This window comes from Theobroma umbraticum, unplaced genomic scaffold (genome assembly GCF_002168275.2).
Source record: "Theobroma umbraticum cultivar Fairchild unplaced genomic scaffold, ASM216827v3 scaffold_51.0, whole genome shotgun sequence".
NCBI lineage: Eukaryota > Viridiplantae > Streptophyta > Magnoliopsida > Malvales > Malvaceae > Theobroma > Theobroma umbraticum.
The window spans coordinates 5,435,150-5,452,830 of record NW_018397260.1 but is presented as its reverse complement, the minus strand read 5'-3'; the positions used below and the strand labels follow the sequence as shown (position 1 = coordinate 5,452,830).

The 17,681-nt window shown below is 38.1% G+C and overlaps 3 protein-coding genes and 1 pseudogene across 13 annotated transcripts; all 4 read right to left on the bottom strand.

Annotated features, from left to right (window-relative positions):
- Positions 1-783: 783 nt before the first annotated feature.
- On the bottom strand, positions 784-3,795 carry FBW2 (F-BOX WITH WD-40 2). Of its 11 annotated transcripts, none has more exons than XM_021429200.2 (3): positions 3,551-3,795; positions 2,033-2,348; positions 784-1,674 (listed from the first exon to the last, which is right to left on the bottom strand). In XM_021429200.2, exons 2-3 carry the CDS (start codon positions 2,338-2,340, stop codon positions 1,017-1,019), a joined length of 966 nt encoding a protein of 321 aa, XP_021284875.1. In that variant the 5' UTR covers positions 2,341-2,348; positions 3,551-3,795; the 3' UTR covers positions 784-1,016. The 11 variants fall into 11 exon arrangements, with proteins under 11 accessions (XP_021284875.1, XP_021284871.1, XP_021284872.1 ...); XM_021429196.2 differs by having other exon boundaries at positions 2,033-2,345; positions 3,551-3,794; XM_021429197.1 differs by lacking the exon at positions 3,551-3,795 and adding an exon at positions 3,280-3,544.
- Positions 3,796-5,427: 1,632 nt separating this feature from the next.
- On the bottom strand, positions 5,428-9,139 carry LOC110417057 (phosphotyrosyl phosphatase activator (PTPA) family protein). Its single transcript, XM_021429242.2, has 2 exons — positions 7,622-9,139; positions 5,428-5,772 (listed from the first exon to the last, which is right to left on the bottom strand). The coding sequence occupies exons 1-2, from the start codon at positions 8,794-8,796 to the stop codon at positions 5,766-5,768; spliced, it is 1,182 nt and encodes a 393-aa protein (XP_021284917.1). The 5' UTR covers positions 8,797-9,139; the 3' UTR covers positions 5,428-5,765.
- A 1,140-nt stretch (positions 9,140-10,279) lies between these two features.
- On the bottom strand, positions 10,280-11,482 carry LOC110416592 (protein EXORDIUM-like 2 pseudogene; annotated as a pseudogene).
- A 4,678-nt stretch (positions 11,483-16,160) lies between these two features.
- On the bottom strand, positions 16,161-17,377 carry LOC110417222 (protein PHOSPHATE-INDUCED 1-like). Its single transcript, XM_021429459.2, has one exon. It carries the CDS (start codon positions 17,267-17,269, stop codon positions 16,310-16,312), a length of 960 nt encoding a protein of 319 aa, XP_021285134.1. The 5' UTR covers positions 17,270-17,377; the 3' UTR covers positions 16,161-16,309.
- Between the last annotated feature and the right edge of the window lie 304 nt (positions 17,378-17,681).

The window sequence follows — 17,681 nt, the reverse complement described above, 5'->3', positions numbered from 1 at the left end:
ATTAATCATTTGATTAAGCAGCTAAAAACAGAATAATGGTGGATAAACACAGACCCACCACTAAATTGTGTGAACATTATGGAGAAAGAATGAGGAAAGAGAGAGAGAGCTGCATTATAGCCTCTTTTTTCTTTTGCAGGATTAGTTGAATTATGAAACTTTACTACTTGAAATGCCAGGATGTTGGCTGCGCATGAAGATTTAAGAAAGCTTCTTTATCCCACGTTTCCATGCCAGACTGTAGTTAGCCTGGGCATATTCTCCTGTATAATTCTCAAATTCTATACAAGGAGTAGTGCTTCACTGTGGGCTCAAGGCAAAGGCCATAGTTCTCGGAAAGTAATGATTTTTAGTTATAGGTGGAACAGAAGGCATTCAGGCTAAAAACACAACAAAAAGGGAAAGTTAAGTGCACAGATTGCAGCCAGGAGAGGTAAACCAGATGCAGTAAAAGCATGAAGATGAAAAGTTACAGCCCTTTGGTCTTTTTGCAGAGAGATGGATCATGGGGCAAAACGAAAAGCATTTATATATTTTGTGGGGAAACCACCGAAAAAATTATTCGAAAATGACCCCGGGCCATTCAAATTGAAAAGCAAGGTACAGTTAGCTTGCAAAGTGGGAGGCAGCCTGGCGTTTGTTGCCTAAGGAAGTGGCCCATCTGCCATAAAAATCCAAGTGGGCCAACTGGCCAGGGTTCCAGTTTCATCTTAGCGTAGTAAAAGGAAGATATTTTTCATGACGGTCTCACTCTGACCTTAACTTTTTATTTCAAGAGTTAAATGACAAATAGCAGCAGTTAAAATCAGATTATGAACTCTCTGTGATTGATGCTATCAGCAGAGGATATATACTATACAAGGCAATCTTTAGTTAATCAAGAAAATCAAAAGATGCAAGCCACACAACTTCTAAGTTCACATTGAAACATAAGATATATTTCCATAGAAACACATGGTTTCAAATTTAGAAGCATCTATGCAATAGTAAAGATAGGGCATGGAAGAAAGAGGAAGCTAAGGAGATGGAGGCCAACCAAACATTCCAGCATCCTCACCAATTCCTTCATAGAACCTTAGCTCAAGTTCCTCCAGCCTCCCCTCATCATGCCACATTCCGTCATAGATGTCATAATCATCATAGTCACCCATTTCACCAGCTAGGAACTCCCAAGCCAAATACTCAGAACTATCAGAGTAGTCTGAGCAATCATCCCATTCATCCATCTCGTAACAGTCCATGACTAGGGGCCCCAATATCTTCAATTTTGGGAACTTCTCCTTCAGGAACTGAGCATCAAGTTTCACATCCCAACAACCTCTTAAATCCAAAAAGTCAAGCTGAGGGCAGCTAGAAAGGATCTTCAGAATACTTCCTGTGCTGATAAGATGATATGCCATCTCAAGGCGCTTGAGCCTAGGCATTGCAGCAGCGATGGCATTTGCCTCATCATCCTGCGAGATCTTGCCTGCTGTATCCAGTGGATGCATGTTGCGGCACAGACTAACAAGCAGTTTGCAGTGCTTTCCAATGGCCTCTAAAGCACGTGCACCAATTTTGCCACAGTAACTCAAATCCAAAAAAGTGATTGTGGAAAGCCTTCCAGCAGTTTGTTCAACTATTGAATCACTCATTTCACCCCTTGGCAGTCGCAAAGCCCGAAGGGAACTCGCACTTGCAAAAGCAAGGAAAAAATATACCTTATCACTTTAAAGTGTCAATTGAACAATGATCCCCTAAAGGAGAGGGAAAGTGTGATCCTGTGTTTCTTAAAGATACTACAATTCTGTCATTGGAAATCTTATCATGAATACTGAAATTGCTGTTCAAACTAGTAATGTGCAGCCAACCAAAAGAGAGAATTAATACTGTATGTGAACTGGATCATATTACTGTAATCTAACTCAACAAATCATGAAAGCAAACCACATATTTAAGAATTAATGGTAGAAAAAGTTCTCATAAATGATCCAGACTCACTAGACTACTGACAAATGCAATTACTGAAATAGGAAAGAGCAGGCGAACTTACTTCTCTGTAATGAATGAGAAAACCGTATCATTCTGAAGGCCTGAAACACATAGCTTGCGGAGAGATCCACTGCTTCTTGTGATCAGCATGCGGAGCATCCGATCAAGATGGTCAGGCTGACATCGATTGCTCCATTCTTCGACGTCTATCTCTTGCCAACAGTAGGGACCTGTCACTGCCTTTCTCCAGGATTTGCAGACACTGGGAATCACTGTTAGTACCTCTTGGAGGGACAGGTTCCTGAAGATTAGCCCCAGCGCATCAGGAATTAGTTCATCCCAACGCCGAAAATCACTTTGCTCTTCCATCTGATCTTCTTTCAGGTAATGAGGGGCAAAAATTGAAACACAAATAAGAAACTTCAATAACTTAAAAAAAAGAAAAAAGAAGAAAATGCAATTTCTACGTTATCTAGTTAATTGCATTAGGACCCTCTAAATAGACAAAATGAATCTGCATACAGAAACTTGATTGACGATTGGACAAGCTTAAGTATGGTATTAATAATCACTTTCCATAAACCAATGGAGAAGAAATATCGATTAACGCTAAAATCTAAGAAGACAGAGAAAGAAATTAGAAAGAGAAAAAATAAAAGATTTCACAATGACAGAACAAAATGCAGAGATAAACAGTGCTGTAAATGGGAGATTTAGAGAGTATACATGTTACCAAAATTGAAAAAAAAAAGAGTAACGTAACACAAAATTTCATCCACACCTTAAAGAAGAGAGAAATTGTTTTCCTAACAAGTTTAAAAACAGAAACAAAAGGACAAAATAATTTGGAGAAGAATACTGTACACACCCAGCAAATTATGAAACAATTTTATAGATCCAAAAAGTCCAGAAAAAAAAAAAGAAAATTTCCTGCTAAAAGTTCAAAGGCCATGTCGACCATGGTCACAGCCCAGAGAAAGGAAAGATAATCAATTACAGAAGAATCGGTACATGCATAACAAGGAACAAATAACGTGTACAAGAACAACTCGTCTGAAGGAGTTAATACTAATGCTGCGTTGGTGAAAAAAAAAAAGAGTAAATGAAACGAAAGATTTACTCTTTGGATTTAGGATCTAAGAAACAGCTCAGAAATAGTGTACTCTCATACTTGGCAAACCGCATAAACGTGAAACACTAAGCTCCAAGTATCAAAATTTCTGTACTTTCGCTCTAGTTTTTCAAGAAACAAACAAAGAAGAACTGAAAAAAATGAAATAAAAGAAGATAAAATCAAAGGTGGGTTACCTAACTTCACTTTCCCTTGCAACTTACTTTTGCCTTGGTTTGCAATTTGGATTATGCAAAAGAGACCCCAGTTTATCCGCCTCAAACCCCGGGTGAAAAAAGAGAGGAGAGAAACAGAGAAAAGAAAAGAAGGAAAATAAAAGAAAGCAATAAAAACAAGTCCTATCTATCCACCTAACCACGGCATCAATGCAGCCAACAAAGAAGAAACAAGCAACCAAGAGTAAAACCAAAGTGATAAAAAAAGGAAAAAGGAATTACTGATACGTACATATGTGGTTAAAACACAGGAAAGCTGGGACATATATATATATAGATATAGATATATATTTACTCTTTACTTACAGAAGAAGAAGAAGAAGAAGAATAGAGAGAATAGGAAGGAAGGGTAGCTTTTACTGCGAAAATTGGGTTTGTTAATGACAGGTTTTGAATAGCTAAGGCATTGGTTTCATGCCATACATTTATGTCATTTTGAACTGAAAGTGAAAGGTAATTGTTCGAACATGACTAAAAGCGTTTAGATATTTTGTGTGCGTTGTAAGAAAGGCAGTGATCGGGAGTTGAAGAAAAAGCTGGTGCTACCGACACGAGTCGGTTGGTTAGTGGACTGAAGAGGTAAAGGTTGTTAGTGGTTAGGCTTGCCTAAGCTTGGGCTTATTGACCCATGCCTCTGGATTTGAAAGCTTCTGGTTCCAACGCTTTCTGTATTGGAAATCTATCTTGACCTTTCTGAGAGATCTTTGAGGTAACAATAATTGTTTGTTTTTTCTTTTAATTCTGACACCGGTTGAAGGTTTGCAGATGAGGTTTTGAGATTGAGGAGAAGAGAGTTAATTCAATTGGCAGCTCATAGTAAGGTTGAGTCTCGATTGTGGGTGTTTGGTGGAATAGCTACATGTAAAGGGCTATGAGATTTCAACTTAAAAAAGGTTAAACCCATCCCATCAATCTAATTTTTTTTTTTAAATCTTCTTTTTCCTCGACGGAAGGATACAGAAGCTCGAGAGAGCAGAGGGGAAGGTGACATGAATGTGATGTAATATAGAGAATATGATGATACGTAGCTGCCAGTGTAATTTCGTGCTTGTCTTTTTTACGGAACGTTCAACCTGATGAGTCCACATCCTAGCAGTTTACACATGCAGAATTTAGTCTCATCTAGGAAGCTGACGGACTGACAGGCATCGGACTGGAATATTTGATTACTCACATTTAAATCTGGAGGGCTTGGCCATTGGATGATCCGGAAATGGTTGGCACATAAATCTCCAACAAGAAGCAATTTAAAACACCAAACTTATACCAAACTACCTGAATCCCAACGAGGATACAAGTTCCACACATTGCGAGTTGTCATGGAAACCATGAAATGTTGATGGACATCTATTAGCCACAAAAATTTTGATAAATTATATCGGCAACTCTTTTACCCTGTTTCATAATTATAGCCCTATTACTTATAAAATTATATTCTTAATTACTTATTGTCATCCTGATCACAAATAAAGCAAAAAGGGTTGAAGTCAGGAGAAGGCAGCCTCAATGGAAAAATGAAGGTACTCCCAATATGGTCAGAGTTTTGTGGTTCTTGAATATTAGACTCATGAAGCCAATTCGAGAGCAAAACCAATGCAAAGATGGGAGAGAATAAATATAGAAGGTGGTTGTTGCAGTGGATTTTACTCTATTCTATTGAAAAGACTACCTAAATTTTCCATTCTTTCGTCTGCTTGCTGACGTCAAAGTTTATTTTCTGAGTTTGTACTGACTTCTTGGGCGTGGATTGCCTCGATTTTGCATTCGTTTTATTCCCTGTTTCTTCTTCTTTGCCTATAAAAGTGGTTGATTTTATTTCATGCACCCAATTAGTCGCTTGATTGTTACATTTCTAATCTCAGTCCAAGATAACTTGGTTGAATCAATAAGTAGATTTTGTGACGAGAGCAAAGGAAAGTTTGGGCACAGATCTAAGACAAATTTGCTTTTACCCTTTTTCACTAGTCTCTGGTCATTTTCTCTTTAAATAACATGTATTACATAAGCAAAAGAGTAGGTTTCTGGTACTCCTTAAAAAGCTATGAAGGGTTACAAATAGGACGGTGAATTTATAAAATGAGAGTGACTGTTATGGCATGAGTCCCTTAATTTCCAAAAAAACTTGTGCACTTCTTGCTGTACATAAATATAGCGAAACAGAAGCTTCATCACATTAAGCATTTAACAAAAGCTGTGGCCTGTCATCAAAAGACCAAATATCATAAACAAACAAAAAAAGGGGGAGCAGTAACACAAGACTCCACCTGGCATAGCTAATTAGAAGGGGCAGTAACGAAAAAAAGAAGCAACTCAAAGAATTCATGGTACGATTGATATTATACTCCGAATGGGATAATTTTCTAATGCTACAGCTGTCCATGAAATCTGGAGGACATTAGAATTCCCTTGGTTCCACAGTATGTGTCTCCATAAAGACAATACCAAAATTATTCCCTGTGAAAATTTAATAGAAAATCGAAAGGAATCAGTTAAGAGCTTAAGACAAATTTTAATGAAACATTGGCATCTTCTTAATCCCAACCATAATCTAACAACAAGATAATGACACGCCATAAAACAAAGCTTATAGCACCTAGCTTAAAGACAAGTAAGCATCTTGTAATTTCCAAGTCATACAACCTAAAACATTCAAGAATTTATGTCACTGATGAACAAGAATTTTCTGGACATTAAATCAAATGGACAAAAGGAGCAAAGTGCAAACACCAGCAACAAGCATGAAGGCTGAAAGCTTTGATAAATCAATTTAACAGAGTCCATTAGTTAAGCCCTACCCTTAAAACAAATCATTTAGTTGAGTTATACGAACATGTACTTCAATGTAATCTAGAAAGCATCCAAAAATGTCCAGGAAAGATGAGTTCTCCACCTTAAATGGCTTCACGAGACAGCATCACCAATGGAGGAAAAGATTGGCCTGAACCAAATTTTCATCACCTATCTCATATGGCTCAAAATTTTAAGCTAATGTAGCACAATTCAATAGGAGTGTGTACTTGTTGTAGCACAATCCCAATAACAGGAACATTCTCAAAAAAGGTTCTACTAGGCATGTTAGATAGCTAATACAGAAATTCTCACTACAGAGTACTGTTGATCGTGTTCCTGAATACAAGAACTTATAGGCCTTCAGGACCCATGAATAGATTTGATTTCTACAAAGCATTACAATATCATGACTTTACCAAATGCAATCATAAGGCCCAATATGTGATGTATATACAGAAACAAAAAATACAGATGGATAAATAAATACACATTCCTTGATAATGACAGCAAGAGAAGATCGTAGGGTAAAACATACAGTAAAGGCAAAAAGGTGATTAATCACACAAGCAAAGACAAGGGGATAATTCAGTTTCACACACCTAGTAATCAATAGTCCAAATGACTCAAGCCAGTTTCTCATATTGGTTCCATCATTTTACGCTAGGAAAACTAAAAAGCAAAGATCAATCCTTCCGGCAACTACTTTGATATGAGTAGGTACTGGTATTAATTCGTGGAGACTTCTGTGATGAGGTTAGAGTCGTAAGTGTTGCTTGGCAATGTGGTTAAAATATTCAACATAGCACAGATCTATTGAAAGGCACGAATTTGATAACCATGCGCCTGGTGACATTGCCAGCTTTTAAAGGATCAAAGTCACCGAAGTCTGCTTCCAAGGAGGCCAATAACCATCTACTGAAAGGACATAGAAAGTAATCTCTATGCTATACATGCTTTCTCTGCCCTGCATGGACCTCTTGACAGTAACTTAGGTATTAATCAACAATGGACGCCTTGTGTTGCAGTTCTGAAATGCCATTTCCAAGTAATGGCACCATCCTCACGATCAAATGGCAGTAATCAATCCATTGCATATCTTTTGTAAGGCAAGGGGCACTTTTGATAGACAGATTCATGCAAACTAGATTAATTTAACAACAGACAGTTCTTGGACACTGAGCAATGCTAACCATGATACTATAAGCAATGTCAAGGCTTGTATTGTTGTACCCTTATGTATCCTGTACCCATGAATAAACACATAAAAGTTTCTACAAACTGCAAGCAGGCTATCAGTGCCCATACGAAAAGGACACCATCAGAAGAAAAAAAAAGGGCTCTTTATGGTTTGTTTGCAGCAACTAGAACGGAACATTTCCAGTAAGATGCAGCAGACTATGATTATTGATTAACAGTGTATTCAAATCAAACAAAACAAAACGATCATTACACGCAATCTATATTTCATTAACAAACAATTAAACCCAAAAAGATTAAAAAAATACAAACTCACCACTTAATGAGCCATCCAAAGAGGAAATGCTGCATAATAGGAACCTTTTCGAGCACTTCAAATTTGTACATCTTAAGCAAACCACTATTCACTTTATTCCAATTAGGCACTCCACTTATATCATCCAACAGCGGGGAATGCTCCGCAAACAGACCCTTTTTCACCTTCTTTATAAACCCAATACACGAAAGATACATATACTCACTCGAAAAATTCTCCAAAATATCCTCATTATGAATGGATTTTGGCTTCATATACTTATGATCAATCAACTGCGAACTCCCAAATATAAACGGCAGGAAATGGTAATCATCCAAACCCCAAACCCCGTGGGACCCCGCGGGTTCCAAGCAGTAAACAAGCTGAAGCTTCCTCATTAAGTCTAAATATTTGACAAAAACCCTAGCCACCACGCCTTGGTAATCTTCTTCGTTTATGATTCCTATTCTGGCTAAGCAATATAACCAGGCCGCGAAATTGGTTTCGTGTCCCGTTCCGTAATCGATTCGGCTTGAGTTTCCGAAACTGTCGGTGAAATAAGGGACGATTTCGATAGTCGAAGGTTTGAGGTCGTCGGGAAGAAACTGGAGCATGAGGGATTCAGCGTTTTCGGTTAAGCGTTCGTGCCAGGTTCGGTAAGATATGTTGCCGTAACGAGAAGATTGTTGAACGGGTGCGATTTGGTCGATCCAGAGAGATAGGGTTTCGACGATGGATACAATTTTGGTGACAGTGGGGGATTCGTGAAGTGGATCGGAGATTTTATGGCCACGGATGGATTCGGATAAGGCGACGAAGAAGCCGAGGAAGTTTTTGGAAGTTGGGGAGTCGTGGAATCGACGGATGTCGTCGGGGGACGTGATTATTTTGGTTGGCGTTTGGAATTGGAAAGGAGGGGTGATGATGGGGACCTTTTGGGATTGAGGCACGGGTGCGAGGATTATGGCTTGGGACTGGTTGTTCGGAGGGACGTTTATGGCCGGGGCACGAATGGGTCGGTATGTAGGGGGAGAGGAAAGGTCGGGCATGGAAGTTGGGTACTGGGGTGGTGGCGCGAAGGTCGTTGTGCCGCCGCATTTGCAGCAAGTTCCTGTGGTGGGGATGGTGGTGGTGGAGGGATGAGAGTGAGTGTGGGAAGATTGGTCTTGTGGGGCTCGCGGCGGTGGCGGTTCCATTTTGGTAAGGGAAAGTGTTCAGAGTAGAGATGCGATAATGGCTTGCTCCTTGCGGGGTGGTAGAGTTGAAACTAGAGAGGTGCTTTTCTGAAATGAAAATGTTCTCGTTGCGAGTGTTCCATGGCAGTCGATATTGGACCTTCTTGGGCGCAAATTTGCGTGCGGGATCTGCAATGTGAAAGCGAGAACTCGGTTGCGCCGTTATGCGTCTTTCCCAGCCCAAATATTTAACACGTCTTTGGGCTAGGTTTTGGTAACGAGGACGTCACATGAACCCGCCTGGTTCATAAATTTTCTGAGCCGGGCCTTCAATTGGAGCCGTGGACAATTTAAACTCTTAAACGATGTTAGCATATCCTACGGTAATATCCACATTCAAGTATTATTTACACTTGAGACGAATGACTTATGAATAGAAACAATTGCTTTGGAGCCTCTTCTCAAACTTTGCCACTTTTTATCTTTTTTTAATATTTTAAAAGTCTTTCAAGAATCTTATCTCAAAATATGAAAATAGTGGTATTTCAAGAATTTCGGCTAAAACATGGTATGCAGTAAAGAAATATAGGTAGCTTAAAGAGCTTAAATTGTCCCGAATTAACTTCTTTATAATTAAATTAATTGTATGTTGACTCTGTTTTTTTCTTTCAATTTATTTATCTTTTAAAAGTAAAAGTCAAGTTAAATCAGATTTTCAAAAACTCTTAAAATAAATTTTTTTCAAAGAACAAAATAAAAAAAAATTAAAGAAAAAGTTTGAGAAATGAACTTTTCTTTTTTTCTTTTTAAAAATATATCAATTTTTTAAAAAATTTTAACTGCTTGTTCAAAAAATGTTCTCATTTTTAAAAATAATCTAAATATATATTTTTTTAAAAGTATCCCTCTCTCAATCGATGTCATTTATGATAATTTTTATCAAAATTAAAAATTATATAAATTAGTTTATCAAATAAATTATTTATAAAAAAGAAATTATTAAATAGTTCTAATTTAATTTTTAAAATTATTCTTTTTTTAAAAAATTTCATAATACCTTTTAAATTTAAAAAAAAAAATCAAATTAAACATGCTCAAGCAATACCCATGACAACCCATCCCTTGTGGGATAATAACATGCATAAAAAAGATCTGTTCGGCTGCAGTGAAAAAAATTTCAAAACAGCTAGGCCCAATTTGTGGTGCGAATATTTCATGCACTAGAAATTTTGTTCATGGTTTCAAGCCCAACAGCTCTTAGATCCCTCTAATCCAGCAGCTTAAAATAATACTTAGAAGCAACATTCCTTAGCAGTTAGCACTGAAGCAAATAGCATTGTAATGTTAAATGTTCATCCGCTCTCGTTAGTTTTCTGCTTTCAATTCTGATGAAACTAATTTTTGCATGAGTTTTCAGTCAAATCTTCTGGGAGCTCTCGATCCCAGGACCTCAATGAGAATGATGTCAAGACCAAGGGAGGGCTTCAACCTTGTTGAACCTGGGTAGATAACGCGATTTCTCTTTTTTCCAATCTTTTTTCTTTCTTTAATTGTAAAAAGGGATATACAAAGGTCACTCAATTAAAAAGAACAGAAAAAAAAAAAAAAGACCTTAAGTATTCCAATATCATCCCACAACATGTTTATACGGAGCTCATATACATAATAACATCAAAATATCCCCATTTTCCATGTCAGGTTCGTTTGCTCACACCTGTGTTTTGCACGTATGTGTTTGAGGATCCCACATCGCCGGGAGTAAATACTTACGCCCGTTAACGCCAGCCGCGTTGTAGCTAGCACCCGTCGTTTTATCTACCAAAACCTCTCCAGGATACCCCGGGTATGCTCCTTTCCCGAATATCCCCGTACACGCGCTGACGGCCTCCAGAGGCGCTTCAGCTGGCCCTTGGAAGTACCCGTTATTGAACGGATTCGTCACGGTTCCCGCCAAAACCGTTGCCAAATTGATCACCATTCCGTCAACGCCTACGTCTCCGTTAGGAGCAATCAACGGTGGAGTTTGTGGCCCGTACACGGGTTGCTGAAACGGCCACGCGCAATAACCCGGACACTGACTTACCGAGTTACCCACCCAAGCGTAAGCGAACCTGTTCTTCTTAACCCGACCAGAACCATGTGTCCCGCACCTGCTCATGCAGAAACCATCAACCGCCACGTCAGCGGAAGTCAACACAACGTTGACTACGTTACTACCTCCATAGCCAGGTTTGGAAGCCATAGCTACAAGTTGGATAGTTTTAAGAGCTTTCCCAAAAGAGTACTTCTCATCGAGAATTTGTTTCCCTACAACGACTCTGCTCGAACCTCCCCTGTACTTGCCAGTCGTTTGCCACCACGACGAGACAGAGGGCGACGTCGTTTTGGAGGAGCTGAGAGAGTTTAAAAAGTCGACGATGATGGAACGCTGTGTAGAGGAGAACTTGCCATACCAAATAAGATTAACAGTTATATTACCCTTAAGGAGGGGACCGTGGTGGTATTTTAGAACAAGGGGTTGCTCTTGAACAAGAGCTGATAGTTTTCTATTGGTGGCTAAGCTAGGACTGGGCAAAGCCAAGGAGAAAAGGAGCAAAAGAAGAGAAAAGAAAGGAATGGCAGCCATGAAAATTAATTGAGCTAATGGAATTTTTATGGTTTGGGAGTTGTGAAAAGGAGCGAAGCGTATACATATAGGGGTCGGGGGTGCGGTGGGGGAAGGGAAAGAAACAGATTTCTTGGTTTAAAATGGAGCCGCGTAGGGTTTGACTCTTTCCCGTCATAAAGATGGCTGGAGGAATAATAAAACACGACCAACGTGACTACTCTTTGTTTGTGACGTCTTTATTAAGGGGAGGTGCGGACTTGGAGAGGGGCATTTGCTTTGAGAATTTTAGTAACAGAAATGTTCATAGGTTTTCGGCGTATGATTGCTTAAGATAATATTCAAGAAAAGAAAAATTGTTTCTTTTAAATAATTATTTTTGTGAAATAATATTTTAAAATTATTCTTAATTAAATACTGCTAATAAACACTCTTTAATGGAACCTTTTAGTAAATTCAGTGCATAAGTTGATGGTGATGACGCAAGTGACCACTATGTTTGGAGACATGCATGCTCATTGCTTCTTCCTTTCGGCGTCCTTCTCTCACGGGTGTTCCAGCAACCAACAGGTTGCTTTAATTTGTCTATTTTCTGTAGTTAAAAGGAGATCATTATCCATATTTTATTCCTTTTAAATAAGATTAGTAACATTGATTTTAGAATAATACGTATATCAATGCTTAATTAAGGAACCCTTTTTAATCGTATAAAAATTATTTATATTAGTTTTGTGTTTAGCAAATAAAATTCAATCATTTGACGAATTTTTTTGTGGACATGATCTTTTAATATTTTGTTGGTACAATACTTTCAAGAATTCTCTCAAATACAATAAATTAATTTTATTAAGTGTTATTATGAGAATTACATTTTCACGTGTTATTTTGATATTATTTTTTATTTATTTTAAATAAAAAATAAGATGATATAATATATGAATTTTTAATAAATATAGCATTAGATCAAATTACATTTTAGTATCAAGTCAGTACGTGTGACGATTTAACTCCTTCAATTAACCATGTTTGAGGCATGCCCCGAGCCCTCTTCAAATCCAAAAAGAAGGTACTATTTCAGTGATTGGACTGTGGAATTACTATTAGAGGTTACTTTTAAAGTTTGTAGTTTCTAGTTGGAACAATCAGATTACGAACTTGGAGAATTTCTGTTCATGAAGGTCATAGGTGCCTAATATATGTAATATCTAACATTAATTACAGCAGAAAAATTTCAATGCTTTACGCGGATAGAGTTAATCGTCTCATTTTCGTTATCAAGCTGCCATACGCGCTGGGGTTCCTGTTGGGTACGTATTTACTTTACAACTGTCTTTGCCTCTCACGCATTGATGAATTAGGCCTTTAAGCTGACTTGTTAATGAATTACACCGACATATTCCAAATCCAAGTCAAGAAGCATTGACTACTTCCATATTGCTATACACTGAAAAAGATTGTTAGTTCTTCAAATACAACCCATTCCATTCCTATCGAGTTTTTTATATTTTATTTTATTTTTTACTTTTTTGGGTGCATTGCTACGAACTAATGAAAGCTAATTTGGCACCGGCCTCTTTCAATAGAATTAGTATGAGTAGTCGTCCTAGGTGATCAATGGACAGGACTAGCTGGTAGGCAGATTTCCATACAATATTTTTACTTTCAACAACCCATTGACTAATTTAAAACACCTGCTTTAATCTACGAATCAATCTTTTAATTAAACTGTTCAAGCAATAATTTAATCACACCTTACTTATGTAACCATGTGGTGCTTTCCAGCTAGTTTTAATTCTAAAGGACTAGTGGATTAATCTAGAAAAAGGGGTTACATTTTTAAGTTTCCAGGGATTATAAAAGCCAAAGTAATTATTTTCCGCAGTATGAGGTTGAATCCAATGATTAAAGCATCGAATTGGGTCTATTCTAAAATGTAAAAATCCCCTTTTTGTCAAAGTAGTGAGTGATCGCGGATGGCTAACTTTATCAAGTGGGTGATCTTTTTTCAAACGATTGATACCCCTGTGGATGGGGCCAAAAACTGCAATTAGAGAGGTTTGGGGTGCATTATTTTGAGATTAATGATTTGTTGAAAAGTGAAATCTGATGGCCGATGCTCAGGTTTTAAAGCAAAGATGATGATAATGGTTTAATTTGTGGTTTGGTTTTATTTTATTCCTCATTATTCTACCTTACAATAACAATTGCCCGATTGATCCCCATAGTTTATATAAGTTGTTGTGGCCTAAAAAGTATATAATATGAGCTAATGTTGTGCCTTGCAAAGAAACAAAAATAAAAAATATGCAATGTAGCCTCTTTGCATGCGTAGGTTGCTGCAAATACATATTATAAGTAATGGGATAAGGTGGTAGGCAAATTAAGAGACATGCACCATAACTTTTGATGGTGGTGGTGGTGCTGGTGCTCTGCTTTAAGGTAATTTAAAAAACAAACAGACAAATAAACTATTCCTCAATATATATGGAAAAGTGTTCCTAAAAAAATTATCAATAGAATGCTAATTGGGTAGGTTTCCTATCTTGATTTGTTACATGATATATCCATATATATTGGTAGAGTGATAAAGAGTTATTATTATTATTATTATTGGTGTCGTTACTTAATTTTAATTGCTAAATAATGAGTTTGTAATTTATAATAGTTTTAACCATTAAATCTGATTGAAATTTATTATCATTTTTAGCCAGAACAAATGGGTTTGTCTTGAATTTATTCTATTTCTTTCTTGGATATAACACCAAATGCCTTAAAAAAAACAAGGGTAGTGCACCAATGGCGGATTGTTATTTTGTTGATTATAACTTTCTTCGCTTCTATCCCTAATGAGACAACAATTTTGCAATATAAATGCCAAAACGTTTGGTTAAGATGCTAAAATTCAAAGCTCAAAGAACCATCTTTATTTATTTTCAATTTCAGTTGATCAATGATTTTGTTCTTGAATGTGACATGCAGACTGATGATAATATGAAACACCAAACTCCTTACTTTGGACCATATTGAGGTCAGGTAAGTCATTGGCCCATTGCGAAACTAAAAAACAAGTCGTCAACAGTTGAAATCGGAAGCATCAATTGGAAGATTTCGTGGGTGGCAAAGGCATAGGCACTAACACCATAGAAAAAGGTCGGAAAGCTACACTCATCTTTTCTTTGACACAATGTAAAGGAGTAATGTTATTATTTGGTTAAGGCAAAGCTCACGTGTGGGAGAGGGTGCATCTTCGGCGGACTTGTCGTGAAAGTCATGGAGTGGATGGTCGGCGTGCTGGTGCTGTTTGGGCTGTGCCTAAGCGTATGGCGTAAAGACGGGGCGTGACCGTTAAGTGAATGTGTGCGTTTTTGTGTATAGTGGTCTTGGACAGTGACGAGTATGTTGACAGGGAAAGGGCGCTCCTTGGGTTGGCTTGGGGCCCTATTAATTCATTCGACCTCTTAAAGGACGAAAGGAAAGTGTAATTCTTGACGGCTTTAGCTACATGATCAAAACTTGGTTTTTCCTTTTGTTTTCGTTTTCAATGAATAAATGCCCTTAATTTCTGCTACAGCTCAAAAATTTAATTGCTAGCTAGGATGATAAATACTTTGCATTATTTGCTAAGATACACATATATACATGGATATATTTTACGTGCATTGAATTCGAAAGACATATTGAATTTAAAATTTATGAAATTCAATTTAAATCTAAAAAATAAAACATTTCCTTTCTTTTTCATGAAATATTTCATGCTTGTGTAGAAAGTTTACAAAGTGTATAAATAGGTAACAAAACCAATTTATAGTGACTTTAAAGTTTAAATCCCATTTTTAAATTTCATATGAATTTGCTGAAAAATAAATTAAATTAAATAGAAGGGTGCTGATTGTTGAAGATTGATGGAGACTGATTCAGAATGGTTCAATTCTCAGCACTCTAAGACTTATGGCAAAAGATTTCCAAACTACGATTAGTATATATGTCTACCAGACTACCACTCATGTCGTTTACTTGAATAACTATGGTAATAGTTAACGATATAAGGCAAAAGATCTTGCTAAAGGCCAAAAATAAAAAAATAAAAAAGAAGTAGACTACTTAGGACTGGCAGAGGGTCTATCGCTGTGGGAAATGGAAGCGAGAAAAGAATAGAAGCCTGTAGAAGTACACATACACATGGGCCTTGGAAACAATTCTTCTTAAGTTTCTCGAGCAAAACAGATCTCCACAAGGCAATAACAGCTGGCAAAAGGAGAAGTCCGGTACCACGATATCATATTCAAAAGCCAATAAATTAAATTGCCTTAATTAAGCGGTGACCGCAAAGCAATTTTCCTGACTCTGCATGTGTGGCATCTTTGCCCTGCACTTGTCATTTAATTAGCCCAAGTCCCATCGAATGTTTGAAAGATATCCTTAACACAACGTACTCTCGTTCAGGAAACATCTACTGTCGATAAACAGCCCTTCCAGATTTTTTGTACTACATGCTTAAGTGCCTGCCCTCGGAACAGATGTACTTTCCTCTTATCAAGGGCCCTAAGAAATTGATATTGTTCAAGGAACTGCCTTCTAGCAATGAAGCCCAATCTTTCATCGGTTCCTCCAACAATGCAAGTCAAAATTTCACACGTCTTGGATTCTTTTTTCAACTTGGCTAGTTCATACTATTCCCGTTTTAGATCTATATTTATTCTTGTACCAAAAAAGATCTATATGTATCCAGTTCGGTGTAAACAATGAGCATTAGAGGAAATGCACCACCCAGAGTATAAGATAAGGAGAACATTTAACTGTGAATCTCTTATTCAGCAGGGATAGAAAAAGAATAATCCAATAATACAATAAAAGAATCTCTCACAAAATTATACCGCCTAACATATAATTTATACACTGACATCTTCGCATGTCTTACGATCGTCGTTTTTAAGCCAGAGTAGAACAAGTTGAGGTTGAAGGGTCAAATAAGGCAGGAAGCAGGTACTTCCTGCCATTGACACCATGTGCGTTGTAGCTGGCTCCGGTTGTAGCGTCTACAGGCAGGTCTCCGGCATAGCCTGGATAAGCCCCTTTACCATAAATCCCAGGGCAGGCAGATGCAGCCTCCAGGGGTGCCTCTTTCGGACCCTGATAGTAGCCATTTCCGAATGGGTTCGTGGCAGTCCCAGCCAAGAGGCTAGCCAAGTTGATGACCATCCCGTCAAGGCCGACATCATTGTTGGGTGCAACCAAAGGTGGGTTCTGTGGTCCATAAATGGGCTGGTGGAATGGCCAGGCGCATTGACCAGGGCATTGGGTTTCTGAGTTACCAACCCAAATGTAAGCAAATTTGGAGCTCTTGCCCTTAATCTGACCATTGCTTGTGCCCAGAGATGAACCATGGGTGCCACACCTGCTTGAGCAGAACCCTTCAACAGCCACATCAGCTGATGTCAAGACAACATTAATGGCATTCTTCTGGGCGCCCTTTGATGCTAATTCTATGATTTGTTGATTTGTGAGTGACTTTCCCAAAGAGTAGTTCTCATCAAGGATTTGTGTACCCAATGAAAGGGCAAGAGAAGAAGGTTTCTTGCTGAGCTGATAGTATTTTTCTGTGGCTGTCCACCAGGTAGAAACAGAGGGTTCGGCTACTGTAGGCTTGGAAGATGTAACGGAAGCGACGAAATCGGAGACAATTGCACGTTGAGAAGGCTTGAACTTGCCATACCAAATGAGATTAACAGAGATTTTGCCAGTTAGAAGAGGGCCGTTGTGGTATTGGAACAGCAAAGGCTGCTCGGCTTGATCCGACTCGGAAAGCCTCCTTGCATCTGTGTTGAAATGAAGCAAAGAGACCAAGAAAGCAAGAAAGAGAACAACATTGGAAGCAGCAAAAGAAACCATGATGAACTTGATTGATGAAACTATTTACCTAAGAGAAGTGAATGAAGAGAGAAGCTGAGATGAAATGTTTGTTGAGCTTTGGGATGAAGAGAACTGAATTGAGGGAGCGTATTTATAGTGCTGATATTTGGAGGGTCGAAAGCGCTAGGAAAGGGCTGAAAGTTAAAGAGAAAGGTAACAACTGGGGAGTGAGATGCCATGCCAGCCAAATGACGCGTTGTGTTTTAATCAATAGCTTCACTCACAACCGAATCAATGCTTTAAGAATACAGTTTCGAGCCAGCTAAGGAGGGGATGATGACAAAGAGAGACGTGCCTAAGGAGAAAAGGAAAAGGACAAAATTGAGTGCCATTGTCAGAGGAAAGACGCGTCATAAGCATGAGGAATGTTTAAATGTTTATTGTTACCGAG